The 16,061-nt window shown below is 37.7% G+C and overlaps 1 protein-coding gene across 4 annotated transcripts in view; it reads left to right on the top strand.

Moving 5' to 3' along the window:
* LOC122560002 (AP-1 complex subunit gamma-1-like) overlaps nucleotides 1–16,061 on the top strand; it is a 138,231-nt gene that overhangs the window by 64,562 nt on the left and 57,608 nt on the right. For 3 of the 4 annotated variants that reach the window (XM_043710151.1, XM_043710149.1, XM_043710152.1), the window contains exons 5-8: nucleotides 2,469–2,565; nucleotides 5,765–5,841; nucleotides 12,196–12,204; nucleotides 15,710–15,805. In XM_043710151.1, the coding sequence (XP_043566086.1) occupies nucleotides 2,469–2,565; nucleotides 5,765–5,841; nucleotides 12,196–12,204; nucleotides 15,710–15,805 (279 nt within the window). The remainder of the gene's footprint in view (nucleotides 1–2,468; nucleotides 2,566–5,764; nucleotides 5,842–12,195; nucleotides 12,205–15,709; nucleotides 15,806–16,061) is intronic. The other variant, XM_043710150.1, reaches the window with a different exon arrangement.

Genomic DNA, 16,061 nt, shown 5'->3' with positions numbered 1-16,061 from the left:
CAGACCATCAGGTCCCGGGGACTTATCCGCCTTCAGACCTAATAGTCTCTCCAACACCATTTCCTGCCTCATATAAATTCCCTTCAGTTCAGGTCCTTCAGCCACAATTACATCTGGGAGATTGCTCGTGTCTGCCCCAGTGAAGACAGATCTATCAACCATGAGATTCGCAGGCCTGTAATTTACAGGATTATCCATGTTACCCGTATTAAACAATGGGACATTCTTTTTAATCTGTGAAGCAGTTTTTAAGTTGTTGATTCATGGCCTCAGTTTGTAAATATCATTGAATTCTCTTTAAATAGTTATTTCTCCAGTTTTACCAAACATTGTCTTCCGAGAGACAGAGAGAAGTGGGTGCGAGAGAGAATCCAGCTCTTATTGTTACAAATTCATTTTCATTATCTCTATTGCTCAAACATAATTGCTGAAGTATGGTTAGTTTATAAATTTCAAAGTCTGGCTCGATTGTCTTTCTCGGTGGTGGGCAAGTTGTTGAAGGGAATCCTGAGGGACAGGATGTATATTTGGAAAGGCAAGGACTGATTAGGGATAGTCAACATGGCTTTGTGCATGGGAAATCATGTCTCACAAACTTGATTGAGTTTTTTGAAGAAGTAACAAAGAGGATTAATGAGGGCAGAGCGGTGGATGTGGTCTACATGGACTTCAGTAAGATGTTTGACAAGGTCCCCCATGGAAGACTGGTTAGCTAAGTTAGATCTCATTGAATACAAGGAGAACCTGCCATTTAGATACAGAACTGGCTCAAAGATAGACGACAGAGGATGGTGGTAGAGGGTTGTTTTTCAGACTGGAGACCTGTGACCAGTGGAGTGTCACAAGGATCATTGCTGGGTCCACTACTTTTCATCATTTATATAAATGATTTGGATGTGAGCATAAGAGGTATAGTTAGTAAATTTGCAGAAAGCACCAAAATTGGAGGTGTAGTGGACAGTGAAGAAAGTTACCTCCGATTACAACGGGATCTTGATCAGATGGGCCAATGGGCTGAGAAGTGGCAGATGGAGTTTAATTCAGATAAATGCGAGGTGCTGCATTTTGGGAAAGCAAATCTTAGCCGGACTAATACACTTAATGTTAAGGTCGTAGGGAGTGTTGCTGAACAAGGAGACCTTGGAGTGGAGGTTCATAGCTCCTTGAGAGTGGAGTCACAGGGAGATAGGATAGTGAAGGTGTTTGGTATGCTTTCCTTTATCGGTCAGAGTATGGAGTACAGGAGTTGAGAGGTCATGTTGCAGCTTTACAGGATATTTGGAATAATGCGTGCAATTCTGGTCTCTTTCCTATCAGGAGGCTGTTGTGAAACTTGAAAGGGTTCAGTAAAGACTTACAAGGATGTTGCCAGGGTTAGAGGATTTGAGCCACAGGGAGAGCTTGAATAGGCTAGGGCTGTTTTTCCTGGAATGTCAGAGGATGAGGGGTGACTTGATGGAGGTTTATAAAATCATGAGGGGCATGGATAGGATAAATAGACAAAGTCTGTTCCCTGGGGTGGGGGAGTCCAGAACTAGAGGGCATAGGTTTAGGGTGAGAGGGGAAGGATATAAAAGAGACTTAAGGGGCAACTTTTTCACACAAAGGGTGGTACGTGTATGGAATGAACTGCCAGAGGAAGTGGTGGAGGCTGGTATGATTGCAACGTTTAAAAGGCTTCTGAATGGGTATAAACATAGAAAGGGTTTGGAGGGATCTGGGCCGGGTGCTGGCAGGTGGATTGGGTTGGGATATCTGGTCGTCATGGACGAGTTGGACCGAACGGTCTGTTTTCATGCTATGCATCTCTGTGACTGTGACTTGCAGTTAATCTTTAATGTCCAAAATATACATGCACTATTCACATATGAATGAAAACAAGAGATACAAACTTCTTAATGTTGACTCAGTTGCCTGGTTTCAGTGTGTTTAGATAGTCATAATTTCAGTTTGTCCTTTTATTTATTCCACATTAGTCTCCTGACATTGTCTCAATTGGTGATCAGGCAACCATAGCAGACACTTCAGTCAATACTTGCCTTTTTATAAACCACTTTTAAAATCTACTTCTATAATCCATGTTCCAGATTTGAACATGGTAAATTTGATCTCTTGGAAATTGGTAGGTGGTAAACTGAAGTGTGCCTCCTGTAGGATATCTGGACTTAAATCCAGTACCTTCTCTCACTGAACTTTTACATCAACCTGATTGAACTTCTTGAGGTTTGAAACTTGGTTCTGTGCCTTTGGTCATAGTTGCTTAAACTTCTAATTTGATTTGAAAAAAAATTGTGCTTTTTTGCCATACTGCATATTAATTTATCTTGTACTTCAGACTTCATAACTTTTCATTTAAATATAAAAAAACTTAAGTGTTCTGTTGCTTTTGTCTGTTGCAAGAATTTCAAAGGTTTGTCTTATTGGTGTCTGGCACTTAGTAAAATGACTCATTGTTCTCTTGTTCACAGGCTGCGTTGGCTGCTGTGCATGTTATCAGAAAAGTACCAGAGCTGCTAGAGATGTTTCTGCCTGCCACAAAAAATCTCCTTAATGATAAGAATCATGGTATGTCACCCATGAGTAATTTCTGTTTGGTATTTGTTCAATATATAATGGTTTGCGCAGGAACGCCACTCTTTTAAGTAGTTGGTTTTTTTCTGAGAGCCCATGTAAACAAGGTAAGGACTTAAAATTCATTTTCTAAAGACCGTTTTGAAACAATTAGTTTTTGGAAAAAGTCTTAACTTTTTCATAATTTTTTTGTGATAACACCTTTTTATAAACAGATTTATTTTTAAAATGAAATCGGCGTCCCTCAAAATGCAGTGTTGGGTTTTGGACTTTGATGCTCTAGATTATTAATCCAGGGATATGATTACTATATTACCATGCTCAATCCTTTTGTAAAGGGCTAATTTTTTTCAGAAAATAAAGAAATGATGCATTTAGAGCAGTACTTGAATGAAGAAGCAACAATGATAAGTAGAATAGGAGTGAGTAGTTGCATGCCCAAATAATTCAAGTGCATTCATTACCTGAATGAGGGTCATGCAACTATAAAATTGATGAGCGCAGCATACGTGTTGGTGAATTGGAAGACAGCTAATGTGCCATTATTCAAGAAGTATGGAAGGGATAAATCAGGGAGTGATAGGCCAATAAGTCTAAGATTAATTGCAGGGAAGCATCTGAAGAAAGTTCTGAGAGACAAAACTTATTTTGGGGAGGTAAAGGTTAATCAAGAATAATCGGCATGGGTTTGTAAGGGGGAAATCATATCGTCAGATTTGTTCAATGTTTTGAGGAAGTGACTAGATGTGTAGATGAGAGTCATTCAATTAATGGACTTTGGTAAGAGTTTTGACAATGTATTGCATAGGGGACTGGCCAAGAAACTAAGATATTTGACTGCAGAAAGAAATAAAGGCTGGTCAGATAGAACAGTTGCAGAGATGCAATTTATTCCTGAAATGTTTGAGGCAGTGCATTTTGGTAGGACTTATAAGGCAAGGGAGTACATGGTGAATGGTAGGAACCTTGCTAGTACTGAGGATCACCAGGACATTGGTATGCATGTACACAGATCCATGAAGGCAACAGGACTGGTGAATAAGGTGGTTAAAAAGGCAAATAGGATATTTTGTTAGTTGAAGCATTGAATACAAGACCTTATGATGGAGCAGTATAAAATCTTAGTTAGACCACAGTTGGAGTACTATATGCAGTTCTGGTCACCACCCTACAGGAGAGATGTGTTTGCACTGAGAGGGTGACGAGGAGATTGACCAGGATGTTACCCAAGTTATAACATTTCAGCTATAATGAGAGACTAAATAGGCTAGGAAATGGGGTTACAGTAGTTTGGTGCTTGACGACTGGCAGAGACATGAGGTACTGAAAGGCCTTTGTCCATTCTGTATTATTTTAAACTCTGTGAACAGCCTCAAAGCAGTACTTATTACTGCTTATGCCATTTATTGCCTGCCTTTTACAATTTTTTTTAATTGTGTTTTTGATTCACCTTTTTTATTCTAGCTACCCAGATGGTGCAGATTATTGCTATTTTTCATGACAATGTTAACACTATAAAGAAAGAGAGAATACTAAAGCAGTAGTGTGCATGACATTACAGACGTGCTGAGAAATAATTTGCAGCTGATTACTAGGAAGTATGACTTGGCACTGTTGAATTGGCTGTACATCCAACCAGGGAGAGTGCCTCAGGAAACATGCGACTGTGCTAAGATGGACCTGTACGTGCTACTTGCTTGGAAGTATATTATTATAAATTTATTATTTATATTCTTAAATCGCTGCCAAATACAGTCTGTCTAATTGTACAGTGGATTTGAGCAGCTTCAGAATCTGACAAAAAGGTCAATGTTCAAAAGAAAAACAGGAAATCTATACAATATCATGTGATTATTGAGAATTTGAGTCAACAATCTATTTTAAGTGTCAAACTACCTTTTAAAATGACTACTGAATTTAGATCTTTTTTCAAGAGTATTGTAGTTTTAGTCTTAATTAACATTTAATGGTTTATTTTACTTTGCCAGATATATTTTGAATACTAATGAATATAAAAAGAATGATTCAATTAATCAAATATTATGCATAAAATGGCAGAATTGGTCTGAAATTGAAAACTGCATTGACCCTCCAAGTGAAGTTAAGAATGTTTCATCTTAACAAATATGGCTGTTAGACTTGTCATAAAGGCAGCCCAAACTATCAGTATCTAATATCTGCCCATCCTGAAATTTGAAGTTAGGGTGTCTTTTAAAACATAATTGCATTCATTTAACTTGCATATTCTGAAGGTATGGTTGAATTGAAAATGCACAGGGCTGCTCCTGTTCCTATGTTCTTCGTGCTGGAATAACATATAACATGCACAAAAAGCCCTTTAATTCCTCCACATTCTTTATCACAATCACAATCATTGGACACTTTAATTGTAGGGGAATAAGTGAAATATTCTGTCAAAGCTGTACTCACCAAATATTTTTAATAACATGAGTTATGATCTTGATGACCTGCCAATTGATATCCTGTTTTACCCCTTTACTAAGGTTGGTGCTATTGAAACAAACCAACAAAGGCTCAGACCAGCAATTGAAACTGGGACCTTCCTGGTGTGTCACAAGAACTAGATCAGAGTTCACTCTTAAAGCAAACCTTTCAAATGGCCCATGATAATTTTTGCACAGCTGTATTTCTACTTTATTAATTTTTTTTTGTCTTTTTACAATATACATTTTCAGTGCAAAACCGAGTGAGTAGTTCAGTCCAAATGTCTCCCTGTGTTGTTGGCAGGCGTATGAATGGCCTGATTGCTGCCATACATTATTTGGAGAGGAAATGAATGGTTGGCCTTCACACATTTCTCCATATCTGCCAGCTGATAAAGCTGATCTTGGTTGTGACCATGCACCTTATAATTCAATGAATTAAGTTGCTCAAGATGTAAAATGCTGATTGGTCTCACCTCCCCTGTAATATTTTTATAAAAGTTTCCAAGAAAGAATGATGCATTTGTTTGTGGTCTGTTTAAAGAATAAAATTGTGTTGATTTGGTTCATGGCCTACTGCACTCCTGTTTTAAAAATTGGATGCAATCTCATGCTTTCTGTTTCTGATGAGCAGAGATTAGAAATAACTGAGGTAGCTGGAAGCAGTCATCAACATTATATTCATTGCCTTGTCATTTATTTGGTGCATTCATCAGTTAAAACACTTTTTCTCTTTCTTTGTCTTAAAGGTGTCCTCCATGCTGCTGTTGTCCTTGTCATAGAAATGTGTAAACATAGCCCTGACACTCACGCTTATTTTCGCAAGGTATAACCACATCATATTGCCCACTGCTATCAAAAACTGGGTTTTCAATGTAGTCACTTGTGTCCAGCTTTTTATTTATTTTTGAAAAGTTTAATTTGTTTTGAAATAAAATCTTATGCATTTTGATCTCGCAAAACTTAATTTATTTTAAAATGTGATAAGTAATGAGAGGTATAATTTGAGTAAAGTAAACCATTTATTCTTTACACATTGTTCTGTGAACTTGAAATTTACTTTGAAGTAGACTTGTACTTCTGTCATTCAAGCCACGTGTTTCTCAGAAAATGGTATTTTTAAGTATACCATGAACTTCTCTGGCTTTGAGAGTACTTGACTGCACATTGATTGCAAACTCACAAATCTAATCACCAACCTGTGTACATTTATTGACCAATCTTAGCTGGGTACCTGGAGGGGCATAAGTATTAACCTCGTCCCTGAAAATGGAAAATATTCCTGCTGGATGGTGCTCTAGTCTGGATGTGACATGAAGACAGGACTAGAGTCTGCTGTCTGGGTCACATTGTTTGTGTTAGCCTGTGGTGACTCCCTCTTTGCTTATGATTGAAAGCATGGCCATCCAGGCAAGGGATTGGAGGATGCCTGCTGCCCATGCATCTATATTGAAGGTAGATCACTATCTTCAAGAGCAGGAGGAGAAAGTTGCAAGGTAAAGAGAATTATATGCAGTAGATTTGAAGTTACTGTAGTTTCAATATTAATTTAAAATATTAAACTATTCTGTCTCGTTTATGGAGATATAACTGGAAGTACCTCAGGGTGTAGTTCAGCTTAAAGTTCCTTCAACAGCACCTTTCAAACCCATGACCTGTACCCAAAAGAAAAAGCAGAAGCATGAAAACCCCACTTGCAGGTTCCCCTCCAAGCCACACAGCATCCTGACTTGGAACTGTATCACTGTTCCTTCACAGTCAGTGGCTCACAATTGTGTAATGTGCCTCCTAACAGCATTCTGGGTGGGCTAACCTTCATGAACTGCAATGGTTTAAGCCAATTGCTCACCACTGCCTTGAGGGCAGTTAAGCATGGGCTGGTCTAGTTCATGATTCTCTCACCCTGTAAACAAATGAAAAAAAAATCTAGGGATCTCTTAGTCAGACATATGCAGTATCTGAACAGAGAATGCTTGATAGTTATTGGGTACAGTATGTGGTGAACTTTAATTTTCCAATGGTGTTATCCATTAATTTGATTATAGAAAGTATTGCTTTAAAATGAGTAAAGTTGAATCCAGAATTCTTGAGTCCTGAATGTTGGAAATTTCACAGTAACAGGTTTGAGTTGAAGGAAGGAACGAAAGAAAGCATGTCTCCTGTAATGTACGCTGTTTGAGGCATCTTTGATAGGCTGTGACCTCCTGATGTTTCTTGACTACCACCTTTCCTGGCCAAACAGGCTAGCTAATAGCGTCTTTTAGTCCTCTAGCTTTGTTTACTAAGTTTTTATTTTCTTCCTTTTTGTCCTCTTTCAACATGGTTAACTTGTAGCTTTTATAGCGCTAGTCACCCACTCATTCAATTTTCTTTTCACTGATTGGCAGCAGCGCACAGTTGCAGTGCTTTACTGTCTGCTCTTTCTAGGCAAGCTGCGATTTTGTTCTATGGAGTAATAGCCTCCTTCACATTGTGCTATCAGCTTCTATGCTTCTACATGAGCATTCAAGGGAGCAAGAGTTAGAGGGATGGGTTTGGCTGTTGTCATTCTTCTCTTTGGTCACAGACTCTAATTTCTATAGTTTTGTACCAGAGTATTTTGCTTCTCAACAGGCTTTCAAAGACTTAACTAAATGTACTTTAAAGGTATTGAAAGCCTAAAAAAGATGACCAACCCTTGAAGGTTTATTGAAGTTTCAAGTTCTTATCACAAGGCCCTACACAAGAAGTCCCTGACTTGTGAATGATTGTACTTCATGAATGCTATCTTATACAGGGGTATAATTTTAAATATTCGACATACAAGCATTACTTGTACTATCAAACAGCTATTTCATACTGTCCAGTATTGTGTTGTGAGTAAATCACCACCAGTCACCTTTAATTCAGTTACTTATTAAGAAATCTCACAATCAAGTACTGAAACATTAATTTAAAGTTTATGCGTGTAGCAACCAAAATTAGACCTCTCAAGTAAGCAAATGAAAACCCTTAACCCAACTTGGCTACTACCATTACTAATGAACGGAACTTGGACATGATTTGTCTAGGGTTTGATCCTTGTGCAGTATTGTTCTTTGAAATTCTCCCGAAAGTAGAGTTCTGGTGTTCAATTCTTATACAGACCTTCAGCCTTCAGATTTGTGATGTGGTATGTTTACTATTTTAAAGTTCTTTCAATCCAAATTACTACATGCATGCAGCTTGCCCTATTAAAAATAGTTCTCCATTCCTTGTTACATTCGAGGTTAGGTCTGTTTAAAACATAACTTTTTCTGCAGTTAAGCCTTTTACTTCAAAATGTTTCTTCAGGCAGACTTAATTGTCCATTTGCCACAAAGCAGCAGATTAACAAGCAGTTGTCATCTACAACCCCCCACTCCCCCCACCACCAGAATTTGTTTATGTTGTTTCAACTGCTTTCTTCCATGAATGGTAAATTCGGCATGTTGCTTTTAATTCCTTTATAACAGTTTCTCCTTGCCTTATTAATCTGAAGGAGCAGTTTATTCCAGAGGGAGTTATTGCTGCTGCTTTTCATGTGTAACAGTTTCTCTTTCTTGATTCTTTCAATCCATGAACTTTTTTCAAGTTCTGAAGTCTATAATATCACAGTTGTGTTCTGGCATGCGTGCGAATTGACTTGCAAGCAGAACTCAATCACAGCCTGGCGACTGCCTATGTATGCATATCCAACATGGGAAGGAGCTTTTACAGATTACCTAAGTGAAGCTATTGCTATAAAACTAGCTAGGAACGTCACATTTATGTTTCTTGGAGGAAAATCTGGTTAGGGTTTCTACCCCTTCTAGAATGCAAAAGTGGCTCTTCTTGAAGACTTGCATAATTGAAACAGTGACTATCCTGTCACCCTCCTTTATCTAAAGCCATTGACATGATTGTCTATATCATCCTGCTTCAATGTTTTCTTGACCAGCTAGGGGAACCACACTGATCAGGTTCCTTTCATTTCAGTCCAAACCGAAGAATTACTTGCAATAGTTTCTCTTTCCACTTTCTTGCTTGGATTTATTGCTTCGACCCCTGGTATTTCTTGTCTACATGCTATTCCTCAGAGTTACCATTTGAAATCACAGTGTTTAGTTTTCACATGTATGCCAGTATGACCCAACTCTACTGTGCCGCCACCCTTCTTTATTCCTTTATTCTCTTTATTTCTAAAGAGTTACACTGCTAGTTCAACATGCAGTGCTCGATGAACAGAAATTTCCTTCAACCGAATATTGAGAAAGTTGAATCTATTATCTTTGGTCTTGTCACAAATTCATTTGCTCATCACTGACTCCATCATGATCTGTAGCTACTGCCTGAAGCTTAATCAGACTGTTTATAATCTTCATGCTCTATTTGATCCCAAGATGAGGTTCCAACCAAGCATCCATGTCATTCATTCAACTGTCGATTTTCACTACTTCTCATCTGTCTCAGTGAGCTGATGTTGAAACCCGCATTTATGTCTTTGCCATCTCTAGGTTTGACCTATTCTGATCTGTTTCTGCCATCTTCCATGCTCTGCAAACATCTCATCCACCATTATGCTACCTCTGTCCTAAGTGCACAAAGCCCCATTCACCAGTTACCCTGGCTGAGCTACGTTGTCTCCTGGTTAAGTAATTCCTCTATTTTAAAGTTCTTACCGATGTTTTAAAATCTGTCTGATCTGCTATAAGCTTCAAGCTCACTGCACCCCTCTAATTCTGGTTGCTTGTGTATCCCTGATTGTAACTGCTGCACCATTGGTAGCTGTGCCTTTACCTACAATGACCCTGAATCCAGGTATTCCATTCCAAACCACTTGCAATGGTTTCTTTTAAGATGATCTTTAACACCTCTAACCAAACTTCTGGTCTTAACATCTAGTATCTCCTTAGGTTGTTCAGTGTCAACATTTGATAATATCACTAGAATGATTTACTGTAATAATCATTCTATATAAATGGAAGTCACTTTTGCTAATTTGTTTAGAATTTTATTTTAAAGTCTTCAGAGAGTGTTGAAATAGATCTCAAGTTTGTCTTCTGAGATTGTCCCTGATATGCCAGATTTTGGGAATTGAAGTGGATGAGAGGCAGCTTTCTGGAGTAGGAACCCAACCCTCATTGCTCAGCAACTTGTATGATGTACGGCACGGCAATTGATCATTCTGTCGAATAGATCTATGAACAGGTCGTTATGGTATTAACATTCTACACAAACTTCCTTCCAATTCACTTAATCTAATCAATTTATTGAAATATCTTCCTATTCCTTTTTCTCTTATTTATCTAGCTTTGCTGTAAATGTATTGACATTATTTTCCACAACTTCTCCTTGGGTGGTAGCAAGTTCCACATTCTTATCACTTTTTCAGTGAGTAAATTTCCTTATTCCCTATTGGATTTACCAATGGCTATCATATAATACAGTTTTGGATTCTTAGCAAGTGGAAACATTTTATTTGCATGTCGCAGAATTGACCATATTTTGTGATTCCCTCGTATCTTTAAAGACCTTTTAACGGATCATCCTTCAGCCATCTGTTTTTCTAGAGAGAAGAGCCTCACCATTTTTAAGCTTTATTAATAGTTCTAACCTATTAGTTTTTGTGTAATCCTTGTGAAGCTTTTTTGCACCTTCACATGACTCCATTTCCTTTTTTATAACCTGGAGAACAAAATTGTGCATAGTACTCAATTTAGCACATGAAAAGTTCTGCACAATTTTATCACTATTTTCTGCTTTTCAGTCTAGTTCCAAGAAATGATCTCCATTGTTTTGTTCCTTTTCTGGATATATGAATCCACACCTCCTCTTTAGTGATTTGTATATCCATGTCATTTGATTGATTTACTTCAGTATTCCATCCATACTACTTATCCAAATATCTTAAAAAGCACTACTTCACATTTGTTAATAATGAAATTCATTTTCCAGTTGCACTTCTAACTTTCAAGTTTATGAACATTTTGCTGTACCTTGTCACAAGTATAAAGTCCTCCTAATTCAGTGTCATCAACAAATTTTGAAGTTATACTTCTGATTTCTGAGTCCAAGTCATCCGTGTAAATTCTGAACAACAGTCGTCCCAGCACAGATCCTTGTGGACCTCAAGTTGCCTCCTTTTGCCAGTCTTGGTGACTATGTTTAACTCTTATTCTTTATTCTGCTTTATAGCCACTTTGATATCCATTCTGCTACCATCTCCTGACACTACCTGATTTGACATGCATCTGCTATGTGACAGCTCAAGGAAATGTCTTTTGGTGTTGCTTCAAAAACATTAAGTAGGATCTTCACTTCTGGAATTACGTGTTATCCTTACAGTTGTTGAGTATTATTCTGTTGCATCATTGAGCAATGATTCCATTATCTTTCCTAGCACTGAGTTTAAGCTAGAAATTGTTCTGCTTCATTTTTTTAAAACATAGGAAAAATATAGGCACTTTAATACTTCCATGTACCTGCTCCAAAATACTGGAAGAAGGTGAGGAATGTCATTTCAGAAGCTTCATAATTGGGAATCATATTCAACAAGAATTTACTCTTCGGCAGAAACCAAAACTAATAATATTGTGGCTATGAGTGGGAAAATGCAGCTCAGCTCCCCCAGTGGACGAGTGATCAGTTTTACCATCCCATATTAAAGATCATGAGCCTTCCATGTTCAGTTGCTTGTAAATACTGGATCAAGTAGGTTTGCTGCAGTTGCTATGGACTGGAGAACGAAGAATGTCAACTGTGATTTTGAATTATTTTGGCTTTCCTGTGAATTGTCTTAGTGAGTGCACGTATATTGGTGTAAATGAAGGCTAAATTCCAAGTCTGCTGTGATGTTTCTTGCGCTCAGACTATCCTGCCCATGTTTAGTTGTGCAGACTTAGTCATAAAATATGATCACCAGAATGATACAGTGGAAACTTTCTGTGTATCTCAAATCTACATCTGCAAGGGTTAGTTACTGTAGGAAAGAAACTGGATGTGATTGAAGTGGTTGAGCTGTTACACTTTGTGAATGAAGTTGTAGTATATCGCTTCCAATTCATACTGCATGATCAATTGGTAACTAAACTTTCAATGCTGCTAACTTTAACTAGTGTGCTGTTGCTTTGCTCTGTCTGCATCTGGCTTCCTTTAATGACTATCTTTCTTTTCTTCCTGCTTTCCATAATTTGGATTCTAGAATGAGAAGGTAAGGCTGTAATCAGGGAGTGGGTTTCAGCCTATACTCCTACCTTATCAAGATTACTGCAAAGAAGCTTTAAACAGTTGCGTAACAAAATCAGTGATAAAGTTGACTTGTAACATTTATTAGGACCAAGAGCTTCCATTCCTGATGAGATAATTTGTATCAGGTCAGTTGTACAAGTACACTGACAGTTGCCAAGAAATATATACAAGACACAATGCTGTAGTTACGAAGTGGTTCCTTCTAAATAAGTTTGAGTAATGCGGTTTTTCTCTGTCAGTCCTGTTAAAGCTGTTATTTCATTAAGGGACAGCTTGCAATTGAATATGTTGAAATCTAGGAATGGGGAAAAATATGATTAATTTCAAAGTGGTCATGTATTAAACCATATGAAATTACACAACACAGTCTGTGTCCGACAATGCTGCCCCACTTGCTACCTGACAGAGGAGCAGCGCTCCGAAAGCTTGTACCTCCAAATAAACTTGTTGGACTATAACCTAGTGTTGCGTTATTCTTAATTTTGTCCACCCCAGTCCAACATCAGCTCCTCTATATGAAATGAAACGGAGTTTATGGCTATGCTCAAAAGCATGAGAAGACACCATTTTCAGCCTATCCTGTCTCTGAATGGTCATTAAGAAGAACTAAGCATAAATGAACAAGAGCGATTTATTCAGTTACTTTCACAAATTCAGCTAAAATCTGACTGCGTATGCCCAAATTGAAAGTGATTGAAAAAACCTAAAAGTTCTACTCTATTTGTGAATGACAGGACAACGTTGCAGATCTGTCATGGTGTTGTGAAATATGTGTTTCATGAGTGGGTGTTTTTTGGATACTTGAAAGAGGAATTCTTGGAAGGCTATAGGAAAGAAGCAGAGGACAGAGACTAATTGGTAGATTTTTCAAAGAGCCAGAATAGGGGTAGTAGGCCAAGTAACTTCCAGTGTGTCGTCTTGTAATTTTAAAGTGACTCATAGGGTTAATTTTGTATGATAAAATACTGCAAAATTCAATGCAAATTCAACTAGCTTTGGTATTTCCAGTAATCTCAGAGCATTTTTTTTTTGGATTAAATAGCCGATAGAGCCAGCTGCACTTAAAGTCAGTACTTCACTATATTCACAACCAAATTAAGCAGTACCTTTGTCTCTGCTTGTCATCATGTTGCTTTGGCTAGTTAGCATATAGCAAATTTCCATAAGCATCAGTACAATAATGATTAGAACATTTGCGTTGATTGAAGGATAAATATTGGCCAGGATGGCAGAAATAACTCCTTTGCCTTGCATCCACTTCAAAGAGCTGACAGGACTTAAAGTTTAACATTTCATCCAAAAGACAGCTTACCCAGTGCAACACTCCCTGTGCACTTGCTGGGGTGTCAGGCTAGATTAATGCGCTGAACTCCTGGTGTGGGTTCTGACTTGGGCAAGAGTGTTATAATTGAGCCAGGCTGTCACTCTCAGATCTGCCTCAGCTCCACAACCCAACTCCCCTGCATCCTTCCATCCATGCCCCTCATTTTCTTCATGTTGTCCAGTCTCACTCAAGCCTAAAGTCCCAAATGGCAGTGCAAGGTGAGTGACCAAAATCCTTAGAGTAGTGTCAAGAGGTGGAAAAATATTAAGTAGTAAAGCATCATACGAATTCAAATAATATACTGATAAGTTTGTAAAAGGTACATTTTCTGAAAGCTTAGGTTTTTTCAAAGTTGAGCCTCTGAAATTAGCAGTTTCATTACTTTGTGTTGGAGTGCAGTATAAACTAAGTATTGCAGTAAACGTGTTTTATGTGTAACATAGCATGAAGTATATGCAATGTTTGCAAGGTGTTTACTATATAGCTTGTTTGGATTGATATTTAATTTTCTGTTTTGTCTTATTTAAATGTGAAATTGAAGGTAGAAGTGTTACCAATGTTGCATTACTGCTAGTATGGAAGTTTTGTGTTCTGCTGGATACTCTCTTAACTTAATAGTTAGAAATGATATTGAGCCATGCAGGTTAGGAGACTTTGCTGTAGTGCAGTCCAGCAGTGATTATCCTCACTCTGAAAGTAGAAAGGGCTGCACTGCCCTCATCAGCCCCTGGTTTAGAGAGGATGGAAATTAGTCAGGGTTCCTCCTGTTATCCAATGGATTATGCTATTCTAGTGAGAAGAATTTCTCAAAGTCCAGCTTAAGAACCTTTTACTCTGATACCTCCTTTAGTCGAATAATCTATTGACAGAGTATTTTTGTATTTGTCTTAGTTACTGTCATATTTTCTCTAATTAAAATGGTATTGGCGTATGGAGACAAAGTTTTACTGTATTTTCCTAAATACAAGTGACAATAAATTACTATACTGTATTATGAAGAATTGTCACTTTATCAAGGTAACAGAGGTTAATTAATGCTTAAAAGAGATGATGCTTGAAGAAAAGGTTTAGTGAAAATCATTTTCACATTTATTTGGAAGATATTTTGCATTGAATATCTTTACCCTTTGAAGATTGTTAAATATCTATTTATTTATGTCTTAATGCTTTTCTGTTCAAATTGCTGAATATATTCAGCAACACTGCAGCCATTCAAATGGAGCAGGATGCCTACTACCTCAAATCTTACTCCCTGATAAATTAGTCCATCTTAGCTGGGATATTGGTTTAGAAAACCAACTACTGTAATGTGTCTGCTGATGATTACCTAGTGACCCCTGCTGGATAGAGGGAGTTAAAACATAAGCAGTTGGAGCTGGAGCAAGTATTTGACCCTTCGAACCCGCAATGCGGCTCAGTAAGATCATGTCTGATCTGATGTGGCCTTAAATGCACTTTGCTTTCTTTATCTCACATTACTAGTGTTGAATTCTATCTACCACTCTGCCCTTGCCCCCGACCTTTCATCACCTTATCAATGAACACTTGCTAACCTTTAGTCACAGAAGTGTTTACTATGCTTCTGACTTGCAAACAATTGCAAATGTAGACACTTGCTTTTAGTCAAGGAGAAAGTGAGGACTGCAGATGCTGGAGATCAGAGCTGAAAATGTGTTGCTGGAAAAGCGCAGCAGGTCAGGCAGCATCCAAGGAACAGGAGAATCGACGTTTCGGGCATAAGCCCTTCTTCAGGAAGATTCCTGAAGAAGGGCTGATGCCCGAAACGTCGATTCAACTTGCTTTTAGTCATGTAGTCAAATAATTGGCATGTACAATGTAAATAAGTAATCCCAAAATAAAATTGTGGTACTGTCCTAAACACTTCCAATCATTGAGAATCTATCTTTGAATTCCAGCCGCTTCTTTCTTCCTTCTAACGGGATTTTAATTCAATTTGTTATCTTCATCTGACATAAGGCAATGTTATTGAATTGGTGATCAATGTAACAGCATCATTATGGATTTATTTTAAAAGTTATATAAAAATTGATTTATATAATGAAAAAAATGTTAACTTTCTTGGAAGTTATTTATGAATGATGCACAAATTCTGCTATGTGATATGTGTTCTTTTCAATCTTAGGTTGTTCCACAGCTTGTTAAATCCCTGAAGAACCTGATTATGTCTGGCTACTCTCCAGAACATGATGTTTCTGGCATTAGTGACCCTTTTCTTCAGGTAACTTCCTAAATTTCCACTGAAAAAAATAACCATCTAATATGTTACTTGTTGTCGTTTTTCTTTCCTCAAAGCACTTGGTGCCTTGAATATGGGAATAACAATAATTTTGAATTGAACAATACAGATGAATTGTCTTTACCTCTTTGTCTTAACTAATTACACGAATAGGCAACATTAATATTTTTTTCCCCTTTTTGTTTATTTATCATTTTATTTCCCCCCTCATCTGACCCTTGTAAGTATTCATTTCTTA

The sequence above is a fragment of the Chiloscyllium plagiosum genome, chromosome 20 (genome assembly GCF_004010195.1).
Source record: "Chiloscyllium plagiosum isolate BGI_BamShark_2017 chromosome 20, ASM401019v2, whole genome shotgun sequence".
In the NCBI taxonomy this organism is placed as follows: domain Eukaryota; kingdom Metazoa; phylum Chordata; class Chondrichthyes; order Orectolobiformes; family Hemiscylliidae; genus Chiloscyllium; species Chiloscyllium plagiosum.
This window is presented reverse-complemented; position numbering and strand designations above follow the sequence as displayed.